Below are 17,790 nucleotides of genomic sequence, written 5' to 3' on the forward strand. Positions count from 1 at the left end.
AAGTTCAGGAGTGCAAGCAGAAGTCACAAGTGCAATTCACAATGGTGGAGTCTCTTCAATTCACTTATAACAAAACCTTTTGTTGTAGCTGTCTCCAGCAGAATATCAATAAAAGTTTGTGGATGGATTTGTATCATATTTTTTACAGATGATTTCTTCCAGGTCTCTTCCAACAAGCTTCCATTAGATTTATTCATCATGGAAGCAGCTGATCACAACTGTTCCAACCAACACCAAAGTAGAACAAGGCAACAGAGACTGGAGGAGAGATTCTCTCAAGTGAAAAATAATCTATTCAATATGAAACATAAAAATCCTTTTGGGTTCAATCAAAAAGAGAGGCAGTGGGAGATGCTGTGTCCCCCCACAGGCATCATTTCACACCCTCAAGCTTCACCACCCAGCCAGACTGAGGAGGGAGAGGAGATGGGAGCATGTAGGGCAGGGTTATGAGCATCCCTTTCCCTGGCTGGTTCTGCCACTTCAGAGTGCCAGCAAACCCCAGCAATGTCACCTGCAGAGGAAGGAAGGGGACACTCAGCTGGAGTTCAGCAGGCCCCCTCTGCACAGCCCAGCATTCCCTAGAGGGCCTGCAGGTCCCCAGCCGTGGCTCACGTGGCACAGGGGGTGACACAGGGGGTGTTTTGAGGCCACACCAGGCTCCAGTTTGTTGTTTGGGGTTTGTTTGTTGCTGATGCTTTGTCCCTGTTTGTTCAGAGCAAAGGACACGGCAACATTTGCGTCACGGTGACATCTGCCACGAGCAGGGCACTGCACCTGGGCTGGACCTGGGCTGCAGGACAGCCACTCCTGCTCTGGGGGTATTGCTTCCCTCCCCTGCAACAACAGGATCAAAACACTCCAGGGCAGGAATCTTCCCTGGCAGCCATCAGCCTGTCCTGGCAACTCCTGTCCCACGTTCCACGCGAGCCAAAGCCTGGGGAACAGCCTGGGGTGCTGCAAGGAGCCCACAGCAAACAGCTCCCCACGCCCCCCAGCTCCTAAACAAATCCAGGCTGGCCCTTCCCAGCTCACAAATGCCCCCAAACGGGCTCTCAGTGTGTGTTAAGTCCCTCACCTGTGTGCCTGGGGATGGAATGGGCGAGGACAGATGCAGGACACTGTCCAGAGGCCAGAGCAGGAAGATGGCAAAGACCACTGGTTCCTTGGAGGTGTACCTGAGAGAGAAGGAGTTCAGCAGGTGAAGGGCACCAGACACAAACCTGACCTTTCCAGACAGCACGAGAACACTGCCTTGCCTTCTGTCACCACACAGGGGTCACCTATTCCCCTGACTCCAAATTTAGGAAAAGAGTAGAAATAAACATCAGCTCAGCTGGTCTGAGCAGCAGAGCCCTTACCAGACTGTGTTCGTGGTGTTCTCCATCTGCACCCTCCAAGGCTGGGATTCATAAATTGCCTCCCCATTGGTGTCCAGCCACCTCCCAAGGGCCAGGAGTCTTTCTTGGAAGATGGGGACAATCACCCCTTCCTTTGTAGGTCCCACATTGAGGAGGTAGTTGCCACCCAAACTCACAGTCTGCACCAGCTCCTGTGGCAGATAAAGCAAGGTAACATTATCTTCACCTCAGACAACACAGGAACTAAAGCGTTTTATCCTCATCAGCTACTCCAGAAGCCTCTAACTCCCAGCAGTCCTCCCCCAGGCTATTTCCATTTCAGGTTTCTCACCTCAATCATACTCATTTCATCCATCACCTCAGCCAGGCTCATGTTGCTGCGGTAGCCCCAGGAGAGCCTGTCCAGGGAGGAGCACATCTCCCACTTGTGATCTGGCAGGGTGCCTGGCCTGTACTTGTCAGCACAGTTGTAGAAACCCCCGTGGCGGCAGGAGCAGCCCCGACCCCAGCGATCATTGACAACCACAGTGTCCTGAGAGGAGAAAAACAGCTCAGGGCACAGATCCTTTTGTTCCTGGGCTGTCCAGCTGGCAGCCACCTCCCTGAGGAAGCACCTAAAAATTCCCAGTGTAATGGAAACCCTCCTGAGAAGGCTGAATCCCTCCCTCTGCTCGCTCAGGTATGAGCTGAGGCAACAAAGCTCCTGGCCTGAGCCTCCCACAAGCATCCACCAAAGGTCAGTGGAGCTCCCACAGCAGCACAGTCTCTTTTTGTCAGAGAATAAAACACATTTGCCAAATGTCAAGGAGGTTTCTGGTTTGACCACACATCCCACAGCCTCCTGTCCTTCCACACCCACCCAGTGCCAGGAGGGGCAGCAGGCACCGGTACCTTGACGGGGCTGTCGTTATAGAGCCAGGCAAGGAAAGAGGTGGAATTCCAGTAGGAATCTGGAGCTTCCCAGTCCCCATCCGACCAGATCAGGTCTGGTTTGTATCTAAGGGAGAGAGATGTTGTTTCAAAAAGGCTTATCTGCTCCTGCCACACTGTGGTTCTTGGGTGTGGGGTCGTTTTGCTTCACCTTCCCACTGCCTGGCATCACCAGGAGGCTTTTGCTCCATTTTCTGCTTCACACAAAGCTCTAAGGGAGGTTCTTACAGCAGCAAAGAACAAGGTGTTGATCCACAGCTCAAGAGAGGGTGCAGTTCTTCAAAAAAACCCAGAATTTGGCACTTCAAAGGAGATTATGAGGCACATTCTTGAGCTGGGACAACAAGCTACAAGCCCAAGCCTTTTATTTTTGTCAGCAAGGGGAAGCAAGGCAAGGATGCAAATTCACACTGAAAACAATTTTCTATTCTACTAAATACTGAACAGTTTGTGCCACCTCCAGCCACCCTGCACAAAGGCAGGATTAAAGGGAATTGCTTTTGCAGGAAAAATTTGTCCCTGCCTTATTCTACAGATTAGACCTTCCACACGTCAAAAGTGAACCCCTTTTCTAATTACCACAAATCATTACTGCTTAGCAAAGAGAATTTTCCTTGGCAAAAATCAACACTTCTCTTCTTTGCACCCACTTTGCACCTTTCTCAACAGGACTGAAACCAGGCAATGCTGGTGATTCTGAACTGGTTGTGGCTCTTACTTTAAGACAAGGTCATAAAGTTCTGGCATCGTCTTCTTTAAAACGAAGCTCTGGGTCTTGAAGTCATTTTGCTTGTCAGCGAGGTAGAGAGGGTTAAACCACTCCATCAGGGAGTGGTACAGCCCATAACGGAGGTTGCTGAAGGACAAAACACAGAGGGAAGAGTTAGGCTTCAGTGGGGATTAAAAAGCAGTGGAAATTAAATTACTGGCTTTATTATTTTTCATCATTTGCAAGCACTCCATTTTTCACAGTGAGCTCGGGGTTTTCTGCTGTTTGTCAAGCAGCGCCAGGAGGATTCACTGCTCTCAAAGCAGAGCTCTCTGGCAGGGCCGTACCTCTCCCTGAGGGCTTCTCCCAGCTCTCCCACCAGGTCCCTGTGGGGCCCTGTATCCACAGAATTCCAGTTCCAGGACACTGGTGACCCCCAGTTGGTGAAGCCTTCGTGGTGCTTGGTGGTCAGGACCACATATCTGAGAGGAGAAAAGGTTGGGATGGCAAAGGAACAGCTGAGATATTTCCCACCCCCACTGCAAACCAGTCACTAAAACAGTAAGGCACTGGATAACCACACTGTGAGGAGCCCTCTGACACTATCCTTTGGATTTAGAAGCAAATACAAGAATAAGAGAGGATTTTAGTGGATTTTAATGCTGGGAAAGAATGAACCGTCAATACTCAGCAAGGAGCAAGACCTGTCATCTCCTCAGCAGCCTGGGCATGACCCCTCAGGGATGTCCAGCACTGTTCAGGGACCCCCAATCCCTCAGGGATCCCTGGATCTTCCCCTTCCACCCCCTCAGAGACCCCTGCATCCTCTTGGGAACCGCCCCATATGCTTTTCCATTCCCTCAGGGACCCCAGACCTCCCCCCTCATTCCCTCTGGGACTCCCAGGCATGCTCTTCTATCTGCTCAGTGACCAGGGGTCTCCACTGCCTCACATATTCCCAGAAGTGGCTCCTCCATCCCCTCAGGGACTCTGAGACCCACCATCCATCCCCTCAGGGACCCCCGGCCATGGCACTCATCCCCTCAGGGACCCCCCATCCCCTCAGGGACCCCCGGCCATGGCACTCATCCCCTCAGGGACTCCCCATCCCCTCAGGGACCCCCGGCCATGGCACTCATCCCCTCAGGGACCCCCCATCCCCTCAGGGACCCCCGGCCATGGCACTCATCCCCTCAGGGACCCCCGGCCATGGCACTCATCCCCTCAGGGACTCCCCATCCCCTCAGGGACCCCCGGCCATGGCACTCATCCCCTCAGGGACCCCCCATCCCCTCAGGGACCCCCGGCCATGGCACTCATCCCCTCAGGGACTCCCCATCCCCTCAGGGACCCCCGGCCATGGCACTCATCCCCTCAGGGACCCCCCATCCCCTCAGGGACCCCCGGCCATGGCACTCATCCCCTCAGGGACTCCCCATCCCCTCAGGGATCCCAACTCCGGCCATCCCAGCGCTGACCTGGCCCCGGCCCGCTGGAAGAGCTGTGCCCATTGTCGGGGCTGGAAGTCGTGGGCGGTGAAACGGGGCGCGAACTCCGCGTAGGTGGTGCCGGGCGGGAAACGACGGCGCACGAAGCGCTCGTAGGCGGCATCGTGCTGGCCCTGCCAGTGCCACCAGAACCATTCGGAGCCCCAGGCCGGCACGGAGAACACCCCCCAGTGCACGAACACCCCCACCTTGGCCCGGTCGAACCAGGCCGGCAGCGGCCGCGCGTCCAGGCTGGCCCAGTCCGGGCGGTACCGGGGCGCGGCCAGGCCCGGGCCCAGCGCGGCCGCCGCACTGAGCAGCGCCAGCGCCGCCATGGCCCCGTGACGTCACCAAGGCCGCGGCTCCCCGCGGGCCCCGGGTTCGAGGCTGCGGCCCGACCGCTGCCCGGGGCACGGCGGGGAATATCCCGGGGGGGATGGAGGGATAGCCCCAACCATCGGGGAATATCCCGGGGGGGATGGAGGGATAGCCCCAACCATCGGGGAATATCCCGGGAGGGATGGAGGGATAGCCCCAACCATCGGGGAATAACCCGGGAGGGATGGAGCAATAACCCCAATCATCAGGGAATATCCCAGGAGGGATAGCCCCAACCATCAGGGAATATCCCAGGAATGGATGGAGGGATAACCCCAATCATCGGGGAATATCCCAGGAGGGATAGCCCCAACCATCAGGGAATATCCCAGGAATGGATGGAGTGACATTGGGATAGCCCCAACCATCGGGAAATATCCAGGGAGGGGTGGAGGGACATCAGGAATAATCCCAACCATGCCCCCTGTGCATCCCTGGAGCGGTGTCCAAAGGCTCCTGGAGCTCTGGCAGCCTTGGGGCCGTGCCCATTCCCTGGGGAGCCTGGGCAGTGGGACACAGGGCAGAGTGCAAGGGCCTCATGGCCATGCCCCAGGCAGGCTCATCCCTGTTGGAAGCATTTTGGGAGCTGGCAGAAGCCCAGCTGCTCCAGGTCACTGGTGAAGGGCCCTGTTCCACTTCATTGTCCATTCAGCTAAAAGTGCTGCTTTTGCCAAATTTGCAAAAAAACAACCCCAATCAAGTTCCTCATGCTCAAAGTATCTGCCCCTGTTTGGGCTTAAACTTGTCACCTGGAGAACTTTGTACACCAGGAAAGAAAAGGAAGAAAATCCTGGAAAATGGCTTATATGCTTAATCACATAACATCCAACAAACACCCGCGTGGTTTGGTCAGTTCTCCTGAAATCTGCTGGAAGAAATGTGCTGCCTGCAAGGTCCTGTCTGCCCCAGCTCTGGCCAAGTCCTTAAGCTGAAGTGAGAGGCTGGAAAAGCCCTCCCAGACCATCGAGTCCAAGCTGTGCCCAGTCTCCATTTGTCACCAGCCCAGAGTGCCATGTCCAGGTGACACCTGCAGGGATGGGGACTCCAAATCTCCCTGGGCAGCCCCTTCCAAAGCCTGACCACCTTTCCACAAAGAAATTCCTGCTGATGTCCAACCTGAACCTCCCCTGGTGGGAGATTATCACAGAATCATGGAATATCCTGAGGTGGAAGGGACACCCCAAGGATCATCCAGTCCTGGCCCTGCACAGGACACCCCAACAAACCCAACCTGTGCCTGAGAGCAAACTCTGTGCACTTTATGTCCCAGCATCGAACAGTGACAACAGCAGGAGCTGTCTCCACATCACAGCTGATCCCTCAACTCCCATCAGAAGAGAAAATAAAAAGAAAAGTGATCCAGACTGTTCCTTCCAGGCTGAGTGGGTGGATTTCCCACTGGTACCTCCCTACATGGTGTGCGTGTCCTCGCAGACGGTCTCTATCACGGAGGACTTGTGGGTGCTCTCTGCTTCTGGGCTCTCCTCAGCAGCCTTCAGCTGCCTCCTGAAGTGGGAGAACACCCTCCTCAGGGAGGAGAACAGCTCCTTGCTCCTCAGGGCATAAATGATGGGGTTCACCATGGAGTTGAGCAGGCAGAGGGTGCTGCAGAAGGCGAACACCTTGCGCAGGTGATCGCTCAGCCTGCCAAAGATGCTGTAGATCATCAGCCCGAGCACGGGGGACCAGCAGAGCATGAGGACAGCCAGCACCATCACCAGGGTCTTGGCCAGCATCACGTCCATCCTCATCCGGGTGTTTTGCTTCCCTGCCTGTGCCTGGTGCTTCTCCATGTAGGCCACGTGCTGGCGAGCCCTCCAGAGTACATGGGCGTAGGCATAGATGATGCAGCCCAGCAGGACCACGACGAAGCAGATCCAGCCCGACAGGTAATTGTCATCCACAAAGGGGAACAGCTCGGAGCAGGTGGAATCCAGCACGCAGCAGTTCCAGCCCAGCAGGGGCAGGCAAGCAATGGTGGCACAGGTCACCCAGAGCACCGCCAGGGCTGTCCAGGCTCTTTTCCTGGTCATCAGGAGCTTGTACTCCGAGGGCCGGCTGATGGAGATGTAGCGGTCCAGGGCTGTGAGCAGCAGGCTGCTGAGGGAGGCCGAGAAGGACGTGTTCACCCCTCCCAGCTGCAGCAGGAACACCTCCTTGGAGAAACCAGCCTCGTTGAACACGTGGAAGTTCACGAAGCTGCAGACAAAGATGATGCTGGCCAGGATGTCAGCCAGGGCCAGGCTGCCGATGAAGAGGTAGGAAGGCTTCTTCCTGGTCCCAGGGGATGAGAAAATCAGGTAGAGCACCAGGGAGTTCTCAAAAACACACATTGTCCCAAAGAGGCCACACAGGATGCCAATGCTTATCTTCTGTGCCTGCGTGCTGAGCACCATGAAGCACTCCATGGTATTCCCACTGCACTTGGAGGCGTTTGCAGGTATCCTGCAAGTATCCATGGTGGTTACCCGGAGCTGGGAGCTCACAGAGAGTCTTCTGCTTCCTTCTTCATTTCTTCAGATGCTCTGAAAAAGGTGGAGGTGAAGAGGACTTAACAAGCAATAAATTCAGCCCAGACTTCCTTCCCTTTAGAGGGAAGCAAGCTAAATGAAATCAGCCCACATAGAGCTGCTTTCAGGTCCACAGCCCAAATGCTGGAGCCAATTTCCATGCTTTTTCCAGGCTTTGTCCCACTGGTTGTGTGGCTGAGGCCCATTTCTCATAGCCCAGGATGTACCACCCGGGTCTCCCAGCCTGGTTCCTCACCACAAGAGGGAAGCAAAAAGGGAAGCTGAGAATTCTACAAATCCTGAACCAGCTCTTAGCACTCCTCCAGGATTCACTGCTCAGGGCCAGCAGCACTGCAAGGGACTGCTCATGGGAACAGCCACGGGCAGAGACAGGCCCTGCAGAACAGCCTGTCCCCCTGCAGCTGCCCTGGGAGATGGCTGGATGGAGGAGGATGGGAGCTATTGCTCTGCCAGGGACTCGGTGCAGCTCATCTGGGAACACAAAGTGCACTCTGAAGGATTTACTCCTCACCAAAGATGCTTGAACATATAAAACAACAAGACTGGTTTTATATTTAAGCTGGCCCATTGCAGCTTTACAAAGATCATTGCAGTTGTGTTTCCCCCTCCATCTTCCACGTGCCACAGTCAAAATGATTAACAGATATAATTAGAGATTAATTAGAGATCGATATTAGAGTACAGGTTGGACATACAAATGGGGACATGCGGGACTGAGACCACCTGAGCCTAAGAACCCCTGTCCATACCCAGGATTAGGTTAATTTTATCAATACTTTTAGCATCAGCAGAGGTGTGATGGAGGGAAATGCCTGATTTTACACAGGGCAGATGCTGTGCACTCTGCAGCAAGAGCTGGGTTTTTCTCTGCAGTTCTGCAGCTCAATGCATTTAACCCCCTTCATCTTCATAACCTGTCCTTCAGGTGTTATTTTCTCTCCTTTCTTTGGATTGCATTGGTGTTTAAACCAAGTTGTACAGCCTTGGATTTCAGGGAACAAGGTCATCCTGACTGGGTTAGAGAGCAGGTGAAGAAGCAGCTGTGGGATACCCCAAACCTGCCTGGATTACAGCAAAATGCTGTGCCCAAGCCCATGGAACAGGATCCCCCTTCCCAAAAGCTTCCAGGATCCCTCATGCAGGCAATGGGATGGTGAGTTCCCTCTGCTGGAGGAGAGCACTGAGCTGACAGCGTTCCTTTTCCCCCAGAACAAACAAGTCACTGTCCCTCCCTGCCCTTGGCTCTCTTGTGAAAGAGGAAATGTCCCAAACACACGAGCCATGGGCCAGGGTGTGTGACAGGCACAGAGCAGGGGCAGGGCTGTGGGTTCCAGCCACCTGTACCCCTCCACCCGTGGCTCCCCTGCCTGCTGTGTGAAATGCAGCTGCTGCTGGAGGTGACAACAGCCAGCACTGCCCAACAAACCTCTGTCCGTGACATCTCAGCAGAGATGGGTTTATAAAACATGGGTTTTAGAACTGGCCTGAGGACTTCCTTCCCCACTGATCTTCCCCGACACTCATCTCTCTTCCTGTGTTTCAGGAGTTGCAAAATACCCGCAATGACTCGAGAGGCTGCTCAGGAGGTAACAGAGAAGAGCCCCAGCCTCACATTTGACTCCTGCTGCCTGTCAGGGCTGGGACATCGGTGGCTGCAGGGAGTTCAGTGCAGGTTACAAGCAGAGCAGGGCAATCCTGATTGGGATTTCTTGGCATTCCAGGCTGGAGAAGTCCTGGATTTTGGGCTGATGTGTGGCTGAGTGTTGCAGCAAGCCACCCTCCTCTTACATCAGGCTCTTGCATGGGGTAACAACACAGGAGCAGGATGTTGCCTTCAGATCTCAGCGCTCTCCCTTCCTGCAGCCCTTCCCAGGAACACCACACAGGCAGCAGGAATTACCAACTGCTGTTATTAAACCTGACAACATCCCTTCCTCTGGAGAGAGATGGATTTAGCAGACAGATGGACTTCTCATATAGCAGGGCTCACCAGGGACCACTGGAGCAGCAACTGCCTCGAGTTTCCAAACCTCCCCAGCCAAACCCCAGCATCCAAACCAAGACATTTCTTCATTAAGCAGCCTCCAGCATCACCTTGGCAGCCATTACCTGAAGCCAGCATTCCCAGGACCATCATAAATCCTCAAACCTGCAGTTGTGCAATATCCAACTAACATCCTTAGGAGCCTGGAAACCACTGAACACCAGGCAAGGGAGTGAAGGCAGCAAAATGCCATCACTGATGTTATGCTGCTTGGGGAGAGAATCTGCTTATAATGTTAAAATAACTCCTGTGCTGCCTGTCCTGGCACAGCTCTCTCCACTAAGCTGAAAAAGATCAGATAAAGTCCTGTGCTGGGCTCACAGCAATCAGCCAGCCCCAATCTTCCTTTCCCACATGTCCTGTCTCAGGCTGAATGACAAGGACAGATTTCTGCTCCCCCTGACCCTCCTTGCAGCTCAGTGTCCATGAGGGAAGCACAGGGCTTGCTCCAGCAAAACATTTCTTTCTGCCCGAGCATGAAAACACGGGCAGTGCCAAGAGCTCCTCTCCTTGCACTGCTTGTCCCTTGTTTTTTTGCTTTTTTGGCCCCAAAGCTGTTTTTTCCTGCACAGGGGACATTTTCCTCTTGTCAGATGGGCCCCTGGATTTGTTTGTCCGTGGCCTCTGCCCCCTGCCTGGCTTAGCTCCTGGGAAAAGTGCCAGCCCACACCTGGTTCCTGCGGGAGAGCTGACCTGCAGCATCCTCCATGGGACAAGTTCCACTTCCAGGGTGGAAACCCCCTTTCCAAGAGCAGCATCCCCACCTCCTTGGGAATTCCAGCCCCAGGCATGGCTGTGCATCCAGCCTGGCAAGCCCAGGGAGTCCCAGCCCCATGGGCTGACAGCTCAGCTCAACAAGAAAGAGCCAAGTGCCTTCTGGCCCTCCTTTAGCTCCAGGGGCTGTGGCACAGAGGGGCTGGTTCCCTGGAAGTGCAGCAGCTGAGCTGAGATTCTCTGGGCTTCTGCACAGGATGAACTCTCTGATCACAGCACAGCATCTCCTGCCAGCAGGAAGGCCCAGGGTAGGGAATATTTTGCCAAAATATTGTGTCCTTGCAATAGGGAACCCCCCCAGCAACAAGAGCAGAGCCCCAGCAAACAACAGTGAATGAACAAGGAGTGAGTTATTAGCAACAGAACCCAGATAAGATACTTGGGAATGCAACATATTCCTGATACAGCCCCAATGACTGCACAGTGCCCAGGGCAGCAGAGAAACCTCCCCTCCCATCAGATCTGCTGCTGGCCCACTCACTCCAGCCTAATAGCTCCAACTGGCTTTGGGGGAAATTAAATTTACAAATGAAGAAGTCCTTTTCCTTCTCAGTGCCTCGCTGCGATTGATTCTGGCTGTCGGGCTGGCGGTGCCTTGCACGCAGCAGCACCATTCCTGCTTCACTTGGGATGGGTTCTGCCTTCACAGAGCCACCACAACACCCTGCTGATTAAAAAGTTACGTACCAGTTGCTTAGATAATGTAAAATTAAATTTTCCTGCTGCAATCAGCCAGTGCATTGTGCCTGCAGCACTCTGAAAGCGCTGCTCTTGAATATTTCATGTTCAGAATATCTGAGGGTTTTGAGCTTTACAATATAATAAAATGTCTTAAAAGATTACCTACTAGGAACAAGTGTGGTGATTTATGCAAAAAATTGTCACTAATGCTTACAAATTTCAGTTGCTGAAGAAGCAAAGTATCTTTTGCTTTACAAACATTTTAGTTTATAAGTGATCTCCTGGTTTAGTTGCAGAAGTTTTTCCATTATTTTGGAATTAGCTGTTCACCCTGGTTTGTCCTGCTGACCACATTAAATTACACCAAGTGGAATTCCCTCCCTGATGTAAGATCTGTCTGCCTCAAATGCCACACTGAAGATGATTTGATTATTTATCAGCTCTGCCCGTGTGTGACTGCCTGAGGGGACAGTGAAACCCAGGACAGGGTGGGTGCAGAGCAGCTGCAAGTGCCAGTTTGGGTACAAAGGAGGGCAAACCAGAGCTGCTCTCACTGCACCAAAACCATCATAAACACTGAACTCAGCATCATATCCCCGTGATACATTTGGAAATACCTCTGACAGAGAATCAAAGAATGCTTTGGGTTGGAAGGGACCTTAAAGCCCATCCAGTGCCATCCCTCCACTGTCCCAGGTAGCTTCAAACCCCATCCAACCTGGCCTGGGACACTTCCAGGGATGGGGCAGCCTGTGCCAGGGCCTCCCACCCTCACAGGGAGGAATTTCTTGGAACCCGTTCCCCCTTGTCCTGTCACTCCAGTTCCTGATGAACTGATCCAACATGAACAATTCCCAAAATCAGCTGTTAAGAGTTAACCCACAGCCTGCTGTGAAGCACTTACCTTTCACCTTCTCCTTAAGAAAGAATCCATCCTAAAAACCAATTTCCCACCCTCTGTTGCACATTGCCTTGCAGTTTATCCTGAATAGCTGACAGTGAATCCCGGGAATCTCCCTGAGCAGCAGAGTCTCCCCAGCCTGCCCTGTGCATGGCAGCACCGAGGGCTCTCAGGGGTGATGTGCTCCAGTGTGGAAAAAGGGCCCAGGGCTGCAGGATGCTGTGGGTCAGCAAACACAAACCACTCACCTCCCCACCCATGCTCTGGGGCTTCCCATCGCTCCGGCTCTCAGGGCAGCTGGTGCAGCTGTATACAGTGCCTGCTTCCCTCTCCTCTCACGGCACTTCTGGTTTCATCTGGGTTTGTTGAACCATTCTGGCTTATTCCCCTGTGTTGGAAATCCATCAGTGTGAATCCTTCCTCTGCTTCCTTGCTCTCTGTCACATTCTTTTGGAGAATGTGTGTCGGGCTTTCTTTCCTTCCTCCCTTCTCCTCTGGGTGTTGTGTTCTGCTGCCTGCTCGTGCCACATCTACAACCACCCAAACCCTCCGGCTCGCTGAAATAATCCTCCCAGTCTCTCTCATTTCTCCATGTAACGGCAGAGTTTGAGGCAAGAGACATTCAGGTTCTTCTCCTGATTTCTCTGGGAACATAGAAAAGTATGGGGAGGAAAGAAGCTAGGAGGCCGATGTGGAAAAATGTGGATGTACCTGGTTGTGTGCAGGTCTAAGGGCAAGCTCAGAAATCTGCTGTCTGTGCCTACAGCTCCACGAGCAGCGCAAACCTCACCTGTGCCCCTGAATTTCTCTGTACACAGTCAGCTCATGCCAGAGGAACAAGGTGATTTTCTCTCTTCAAGTGGAAGGAAAATGCCTTAAGGTCTTCAGCTACACAATCCCTGTGGTCAGGAAGGAGCTGGGGCTGCAGAGACTGTGGTCGCTGCTGTACTTGCTCTCATCCATCCTTCCTCCAGTAACCACTTCCCTCCTCGGCTGGGCAGCGGCTGCCTGGGGCTGGGTTGTGCTGGTGCCGCTGGAAAGCAGGGACAGCTTTCCCCGCCCGGTGACACCAGGGACAATATCACCAGTCAGTGGGGACAGGCAAGCTGGCCCCAAATCCCAAAGGAACTGGTCACATTGTGGTTGGATGTAGAGGCTGTAGTGGGGAGCCTTGGAGGTGAAGCAAAGACATGATCCTTAGCCCTTGGATGCTCCTTACGTCTCTCTGCCACCCACAGAGCCACCCCACAGCCCTATCCCAGCACCAGCAACTCGGTTCTCCAGCTGGGAACTCAACTTTCCCTCCTGCTGGGATCCCAGTTCTCTCATTCGGTGGCATCACGAGCGGTCACACCCTGTCCTCTCCAAATGCCTCTCTGCCTCCTTCCCCTTGGGCACCGTGTGCGGCTCAGGAGGTGCGCAGCAGCCGCCGGAGCTCAGCGGTGCTCGGCTGCCCTCTCCAGGGAAACCCGGACAGCGGCCGGGGAAAGCTTGAGAAGGAGGCAGAACTGGGAACTCAGCGCTTCCTCCTGGCCCCCGGCCGGGAAAAGGGGGTTCCCTGGCTCTGCAGGGACCTGCCCGACCCTTCCGGGGCTGGGAGGGGGATTGGAAACCGCAATAACCATGAGAGGCATCACGGGCTGTGGTGTAAGCACAGGAGATGATGGGTTGTCAGCTCTGTCTCAAAAAACAATTCTTCCATTCCCGTTCCAAACGGAGAAATTTGCAGGAGGAGGTACGAGATTGTAAAGAGCAGGTGAGAAACAGAAAGATTCTTAATGCTGGTCCTGAGTTCCAACAGCAGCACCCAGCTCCAAATTATTCCCTGCCCTGACACAGCTTCACATCCAGCAGCATCCTGTGAAACACGGACCCAAGTTTTCTCTGTCTGCAGGGAGAACTGTTGTGTCACAGGAATGTGTTATAGGAAAGAAATATTATTATGGCAGCAGAGTTAGAAGCTTTTGACTCTGATTTATAGCAAAAACTGACCTGCCAGACTAAAGGAAAACTATCAAAGCTGATTCCTGTAATGTAAAGGTTTTTTGCTGGAATAACCCTGCTTTGGGAACACCCCATACCCAGGGTCGAAGCAATGCTGTGCAGGCGCTGGGGAAAGGGACTGTGAGCGTGGTGCTGCTCAGTAGTGCAGGAGTTTCTGTCTCCAGAGTAGAGTGAAGAGCCCTGGGGTTGTGCTGGGACACAGAGCATGTGATGGGACACTCAGACGCCAGCCCCTGCTGGAAGCGTGTCTGTGCTCTGTGGGAGGATGGGGATTTGCTCCTCTTTCTCTGATTGCGGTGTTTGCTGGGCTGAATTTGAATACTGGGTGGTGCAGATGGGGCTGAGGGTCGGGCCCCGTTCACCTTGATAAGGTGTGACTCAGAGAGCCATGGTGAGTGACTCTCTTCTGCACTCCTAGAGAAAATGCTCAGAAAAACCCCTCAGATTTACTGCCGTGTCTAGCACAGCTCCTGAGAGCAAACAGGGCTTGTCCGAAGGATTCTCCTGTGCCCTGGCCTGCAGCACAAACACCTGTGCTGCTCTTGTGGAAGGAGGAGCGTTCAGGTAAAACTGTTTTCCCTGCTGATAGGACGTGAACCAGGCATATCGATTTACATGGGCTGAAGGCTCCTGCAGGGCCTGTGACTCAGAGCCGGTGTGGTTCGAACGCGGAGCTGTTGAGGCAGAAAACAAGGTGTGTCTCGGCAGTCGTGCCTGGATGTGTTTGTTTTACAGAGTGGGAAAAGCTGTCAGCTGTGACAAAGCTGCTTCAGCACAAGCCCTTTAAACCCCCCAGGGTCAGGGTTTGGCTAAGTGCTCTGTTGGTGTCCGAGGTGGTTTCACTCCGAGTGCAGTTTGCTGGGTGCTGTGCCCCACACACCAATGCACAATGCAGTCAGTGCTGGACGTGATCTCACAGTCACGAGCTCCAGCAGTGCAGAGGAGGGAACCCATGTTCTGGAGCTGATCTAACTGAGGTGCTGGTGGACACCAACTTAATTCATGTCTAAAGCTTATATCAATATACTTATAAGGAGATTTAAGGGATTAAAGTGTGTAGTTGTATCACATTGTTTGGGTTCTTGAGCCTCTTCTCTATTTACCCTGCAGAGGTTCAAATGTCTGCTCAGTTCTGTAGCTCACTGCCGTGAATATCCTGAGCTCTATTTAATGAACACGGGTCCTCTGCCAGGCAGAATAAAGGATATTCTAAACACTACTGTATACCCAGTGCTTTCATGCAGATTTTAAAGAAAACATGCATGTTTCCCTCATGAGGAAACTTAGATTAACGATCTGGTTAATGTTTGGCTCAGATGGAAACGTCTAACGAGTTTCAAGTGTGTCACGGGGTTCTTGGAACCACTAAAAGTAAACATCTTGGGTTTACTGAAAGTCACCCACTGCCGGAAACTCGTCACTGTGAAATAAAACTGGGGCAATGGTTCACTATTGATTTAACAAATGAGTCATCCGTGCTGCAGACTTCCTGCAGCATCCACGCTCAGCAGCTCCACTGAAACACTCGGGCAGGAGCACGTGTGTGCTGAGATCCATCTCAGCCACAGCTGGGAGCATCTTAATTTGGGGCTAATGAAGCTCTGGAGGCTTTGTCTTCACTGGGACTTGCTAGTTGTGGCAGTGCCAGCACAGATGGAGCTGCTTCCCTGGGCTGGATTAATGGTTGCTGTGAGAGGGAGTGGAGGTGCTGAGTGAAAAATAAAGGTGGTTGGGGAAATCCTTGAGGTGCTGTCACCGTGGCAGCAGAAGCATGGTGGGGAGCTGAGGAGGATTTGGGTAACGCAGCTCCCTGGGAACACGAGGGAAGCTGGGATTTATTGCAGGCATCTTTGGACTACCTGGAGGAAGTGGAATAATCCAGACAGAGCAGACACTTGCACAATAGAAAACTCCTGTCTGTACTGTGTACAGGTTATGAGAGGGTGTAGTGGAGGTCACCGAGTCTGTGTCATCACGTGGCAACAGGGTGGGTTTGGAAGCACTGTGTTTGAGGGCTCTGCCTCTGGAACTGGGTCTGTAGCACCTGCAGGGCTGCAGGACATCAGGGCAGCTAAAATATCCCAGTCTGCCCATGAGTACCTGAGGTCGATGTAGTGTCACATGCTTAGGAGTCACAAATGTTACATCCAGACCTTTGAAAAGGAAGAGAGTTTAAAAATGAGCATTTGAAGGAGTGAAGTAGCTCCTGTTGAAGGAATCTCGGGTGGTGATGATAAAGGATTGAGAGAGAACCTCAGGATTCAGTCTGTGCTGTGTCTTTAGGATGTGGCAGGAACTCAAGTGCTTCTGTCTGTTGTGGTTTCCACAGCTCTGGGAACATCTCCTTGCCTTCCACTGCAGGGGAGGAAACCAGCCCAGGGCTCTAACCGCTGAAGGGTGAAACACAGAACTTCTTTGCAAGTTGGACTTTGTGGTGTTTGGGGTATTTGTCCCTTTGATTTAAAAAATACCCTCGGTGTTCCTGCTCGGCCTCCAAATGGCTCAATTTGTTTCAGTGGAACAGTTCCTGCACAAGTACAGGAATGGCTTATCACTGACATTTCCTGCTCCCCCAGGCAAAATGTGTCAGCCTGACCCCAAAACCAGCTCAGAAAGACAAGATGTTTCTTTAATTATCTCAACGATAGTGAGGACAAACAGCCAGATCTTGTGTAATCCTTGTTCTGAACTGAAAAGTACACGCTGTTGTGCTCCCCAGATGAGAGAGCAGAACATTTGCAGCCTGCAAAATGCTGTTTCTTAATCCCACTGACATGTCCTGGCTTGAGAACATCCACACGCAGGGGTGAGATTGTGTTTTAGCAGAAATAAACACACTAGAGATAGAAACAAAGCAGAAATCTGCTGATGTGCATTGTAGGAGAGTTGATAATTAATGAGTGGAATTTCCAGGCTTACAGCAGATATTGTTGTCTTCCATCTAAAGACAAAAAAAGCTGCTATAAGGACCTCAGCCATTACGTTGTGCCAAGAAATCCAAAGCAAAGGGAGGAAAACAAATTAATTTCAGCTGGCTTTGTGCTAACACACAATAAGGAATAGGAACAAAGGTCTGGGCTTGGGTATGTCAACATGTCTTGTGTATTAAAATATATGCTGGCTTTTTAAATAAGTTCACAATGAATACAAACTCCTTTTTAGAGTCTTTACCTTGTCCTGAGTTGGGTCACAGCCCTGTAACATCAGGTCAGTAAGGAATCAGTTTTGTTTTAGGGATAAAGCAGGATTTTTTTCCTTCCTGTAGCTAAAAATGCAGGGTAACTCAACGGAACCAGGGTCTTTACTTCAAAATAAAAACTCTGAATGTTCATCTGTTGTTTTTAACAGATACTGCCCTGACTTGGTGGGGTTGGAACTGAACTCGTTCTTTTCCATTTTCCTTGAAACTTCCTTTTTTCAGCCTTTAATGTGGTGTACAATGCTAGACTGGCCTCTCAGTGGTGGGCAGGGAACACTCCCACATGTGCAAATTTCTTACGTATACCTGATTTTTAATCATCCTACACATGGTAAAAGCCAAATCTTGTGGGTTTTTTCTTCAAAATGATCCTTTGAGGCAAAATAAGAGAATGTGAATATAAACACAAACTGCAGCCACTGCGCTGTTTTAAACCTGGGAAATCTTTTCCTTGTCTTTTGACCAGAAACATCCCTCTACGTCGTTTTCAATACTTTAAATTTAAACATTAAATAGTTTAACTAAATGCAGGCTGGGGAATGGGTTCAACAAACCCGAGACCGTCCATTTGACATCAGAGCGCTGCGGCCATCTCCGGGGGGCTGGATTTTACTCTTTGTTCGCTGAATCCCTTCTCTCGACGTCCCTCGCTCGCACAGCGGGCTGTTTTGTGCGTTTCTCCTTTATTTTTTAATTTTTTTTTTCTGGTTAATTATTTCACCTCTTTGAAGCCCCCAGCGGCAGCTGGCGCGGGCGGTCCCTACGATGTTTGTTGTGCTAATTCGCGGGCG

General features: G+C 52.2%; 2 protein-coding genes across 5 annotated transcripts; both read right to left on the minus strand.

Moving 5' to 3' along the window:
* Nucleotides 1-270: 270 nt before the first annotated feature.
* On the minus strand, nt 271-5,041 carry FUCA1 (alpha-L-fucosidase 1). Its single transcript, XM_053998918.1, has 8 exons — nt 4,479-5,041; nt 3,348-3,482; nt 3,010-3,147; nt 2,253-2,358; nt 1,693-1,893; nt 1,362-1,552; nt 1,079-1,178; nt 271-514 (listed from the first exon to the last, which is right to left on the minus strand). Exons 1-8 carry the CDS (start codon nt 4,820-4,822, stop codon nt 374-376), a joined length of 1,356 nt encoding a protein of 451 aa, XP_053854893.1. The 5' UTR covers nt 4,823-5,041; the 3' UTR covers nt 271-373.
* Nucleotides 5,042-5,169: 128 nt separating this feature from the next.
* CNR2 (cannabinoid receptor 2) lies at nt 5,170-17,695 on the minus strand. Of its 4 annotated transcripts, none has more exons than XM_053998926.1 (3): nt 14,416-17,695; nt 12,045-12,184; nt 5,170-7,390 (listed from the first exon to the last, which is right to left on the minus strand). In XM_053998926.1, exon 3 carries the CDS (start codon nt 7,322-7,324, stop codon nt 6,275-6,277), a length of 1,050 nt encoding a protein of 349 aa, XP_053854901.1. In that variant the 5' UTR covers nt 7,325-7,390; nt 12,045-12,184; nt 14,416-17,695; the 3' UTR covers nt 5,170-6,274. The 4 variants fall into 4 exon arrangements, with proteins under 4 accessions (XP_053854901.1, XP_053854899.1, XP_053854900.1 ...); XM_053998924.1 differs by having other exon boundaries at nt 12,045-13,654; XM_053998925.1 differs by lacking the exon at nt 14,416-17,695 and adding an exon at nt 12,587-14,133.
* Nucleotides 17,696-17,790: the final 95 nt, after the last annotated feature.

Source organism: Vidua macroura, chromosome 25 (genome assembly GCF_024509145.1).
Source record: "Vidua macroura isolate BioBank_ID:100142 chromosome 25, ASM2450914v1, whole genome shotgun sequence".
NCBI lineage: Eukaryota > Metazoa > Chordata > Aves > Passeriformes > Viduidae > Vidua > Vidua macroura.

What these genes read in the sequence shown, in the direction of transcription:
- FUCA1 (XM_053998918.1), bottom strand. Translation starts at nt 4,822, where the DNA reads ATGGCGGCGCTGGCGCTGCTCAGTGCGGCGGCCGCGCTGGGCCCGGGC. An exon ending in ATGAAATGAGTATGATTGAG is followed by an intron (nt 1,553 to 1,692) that starts GTGAGAAACCTG and finishes TATCTGCCACAG; the next exon opens with GAGCTGGTGCAGACTGTGAG. An exon ending in TTCCATCCCCAGGCACACAG is followed by an intron (nt 515 to 1,078) that starts GTGAGGGACTTA and finishes CTTCCTCTGCAG; the next exon opens with GTGACATTGCTGGGGTTTGC.
- CNR2 (XM_053998926.1), bottom strand. Translation starts at nt 7,324, where the DNA reads ATGGATACTTGCAGGATACCTGCAAACGCCTCCAAGTGCAGTGGGAAT.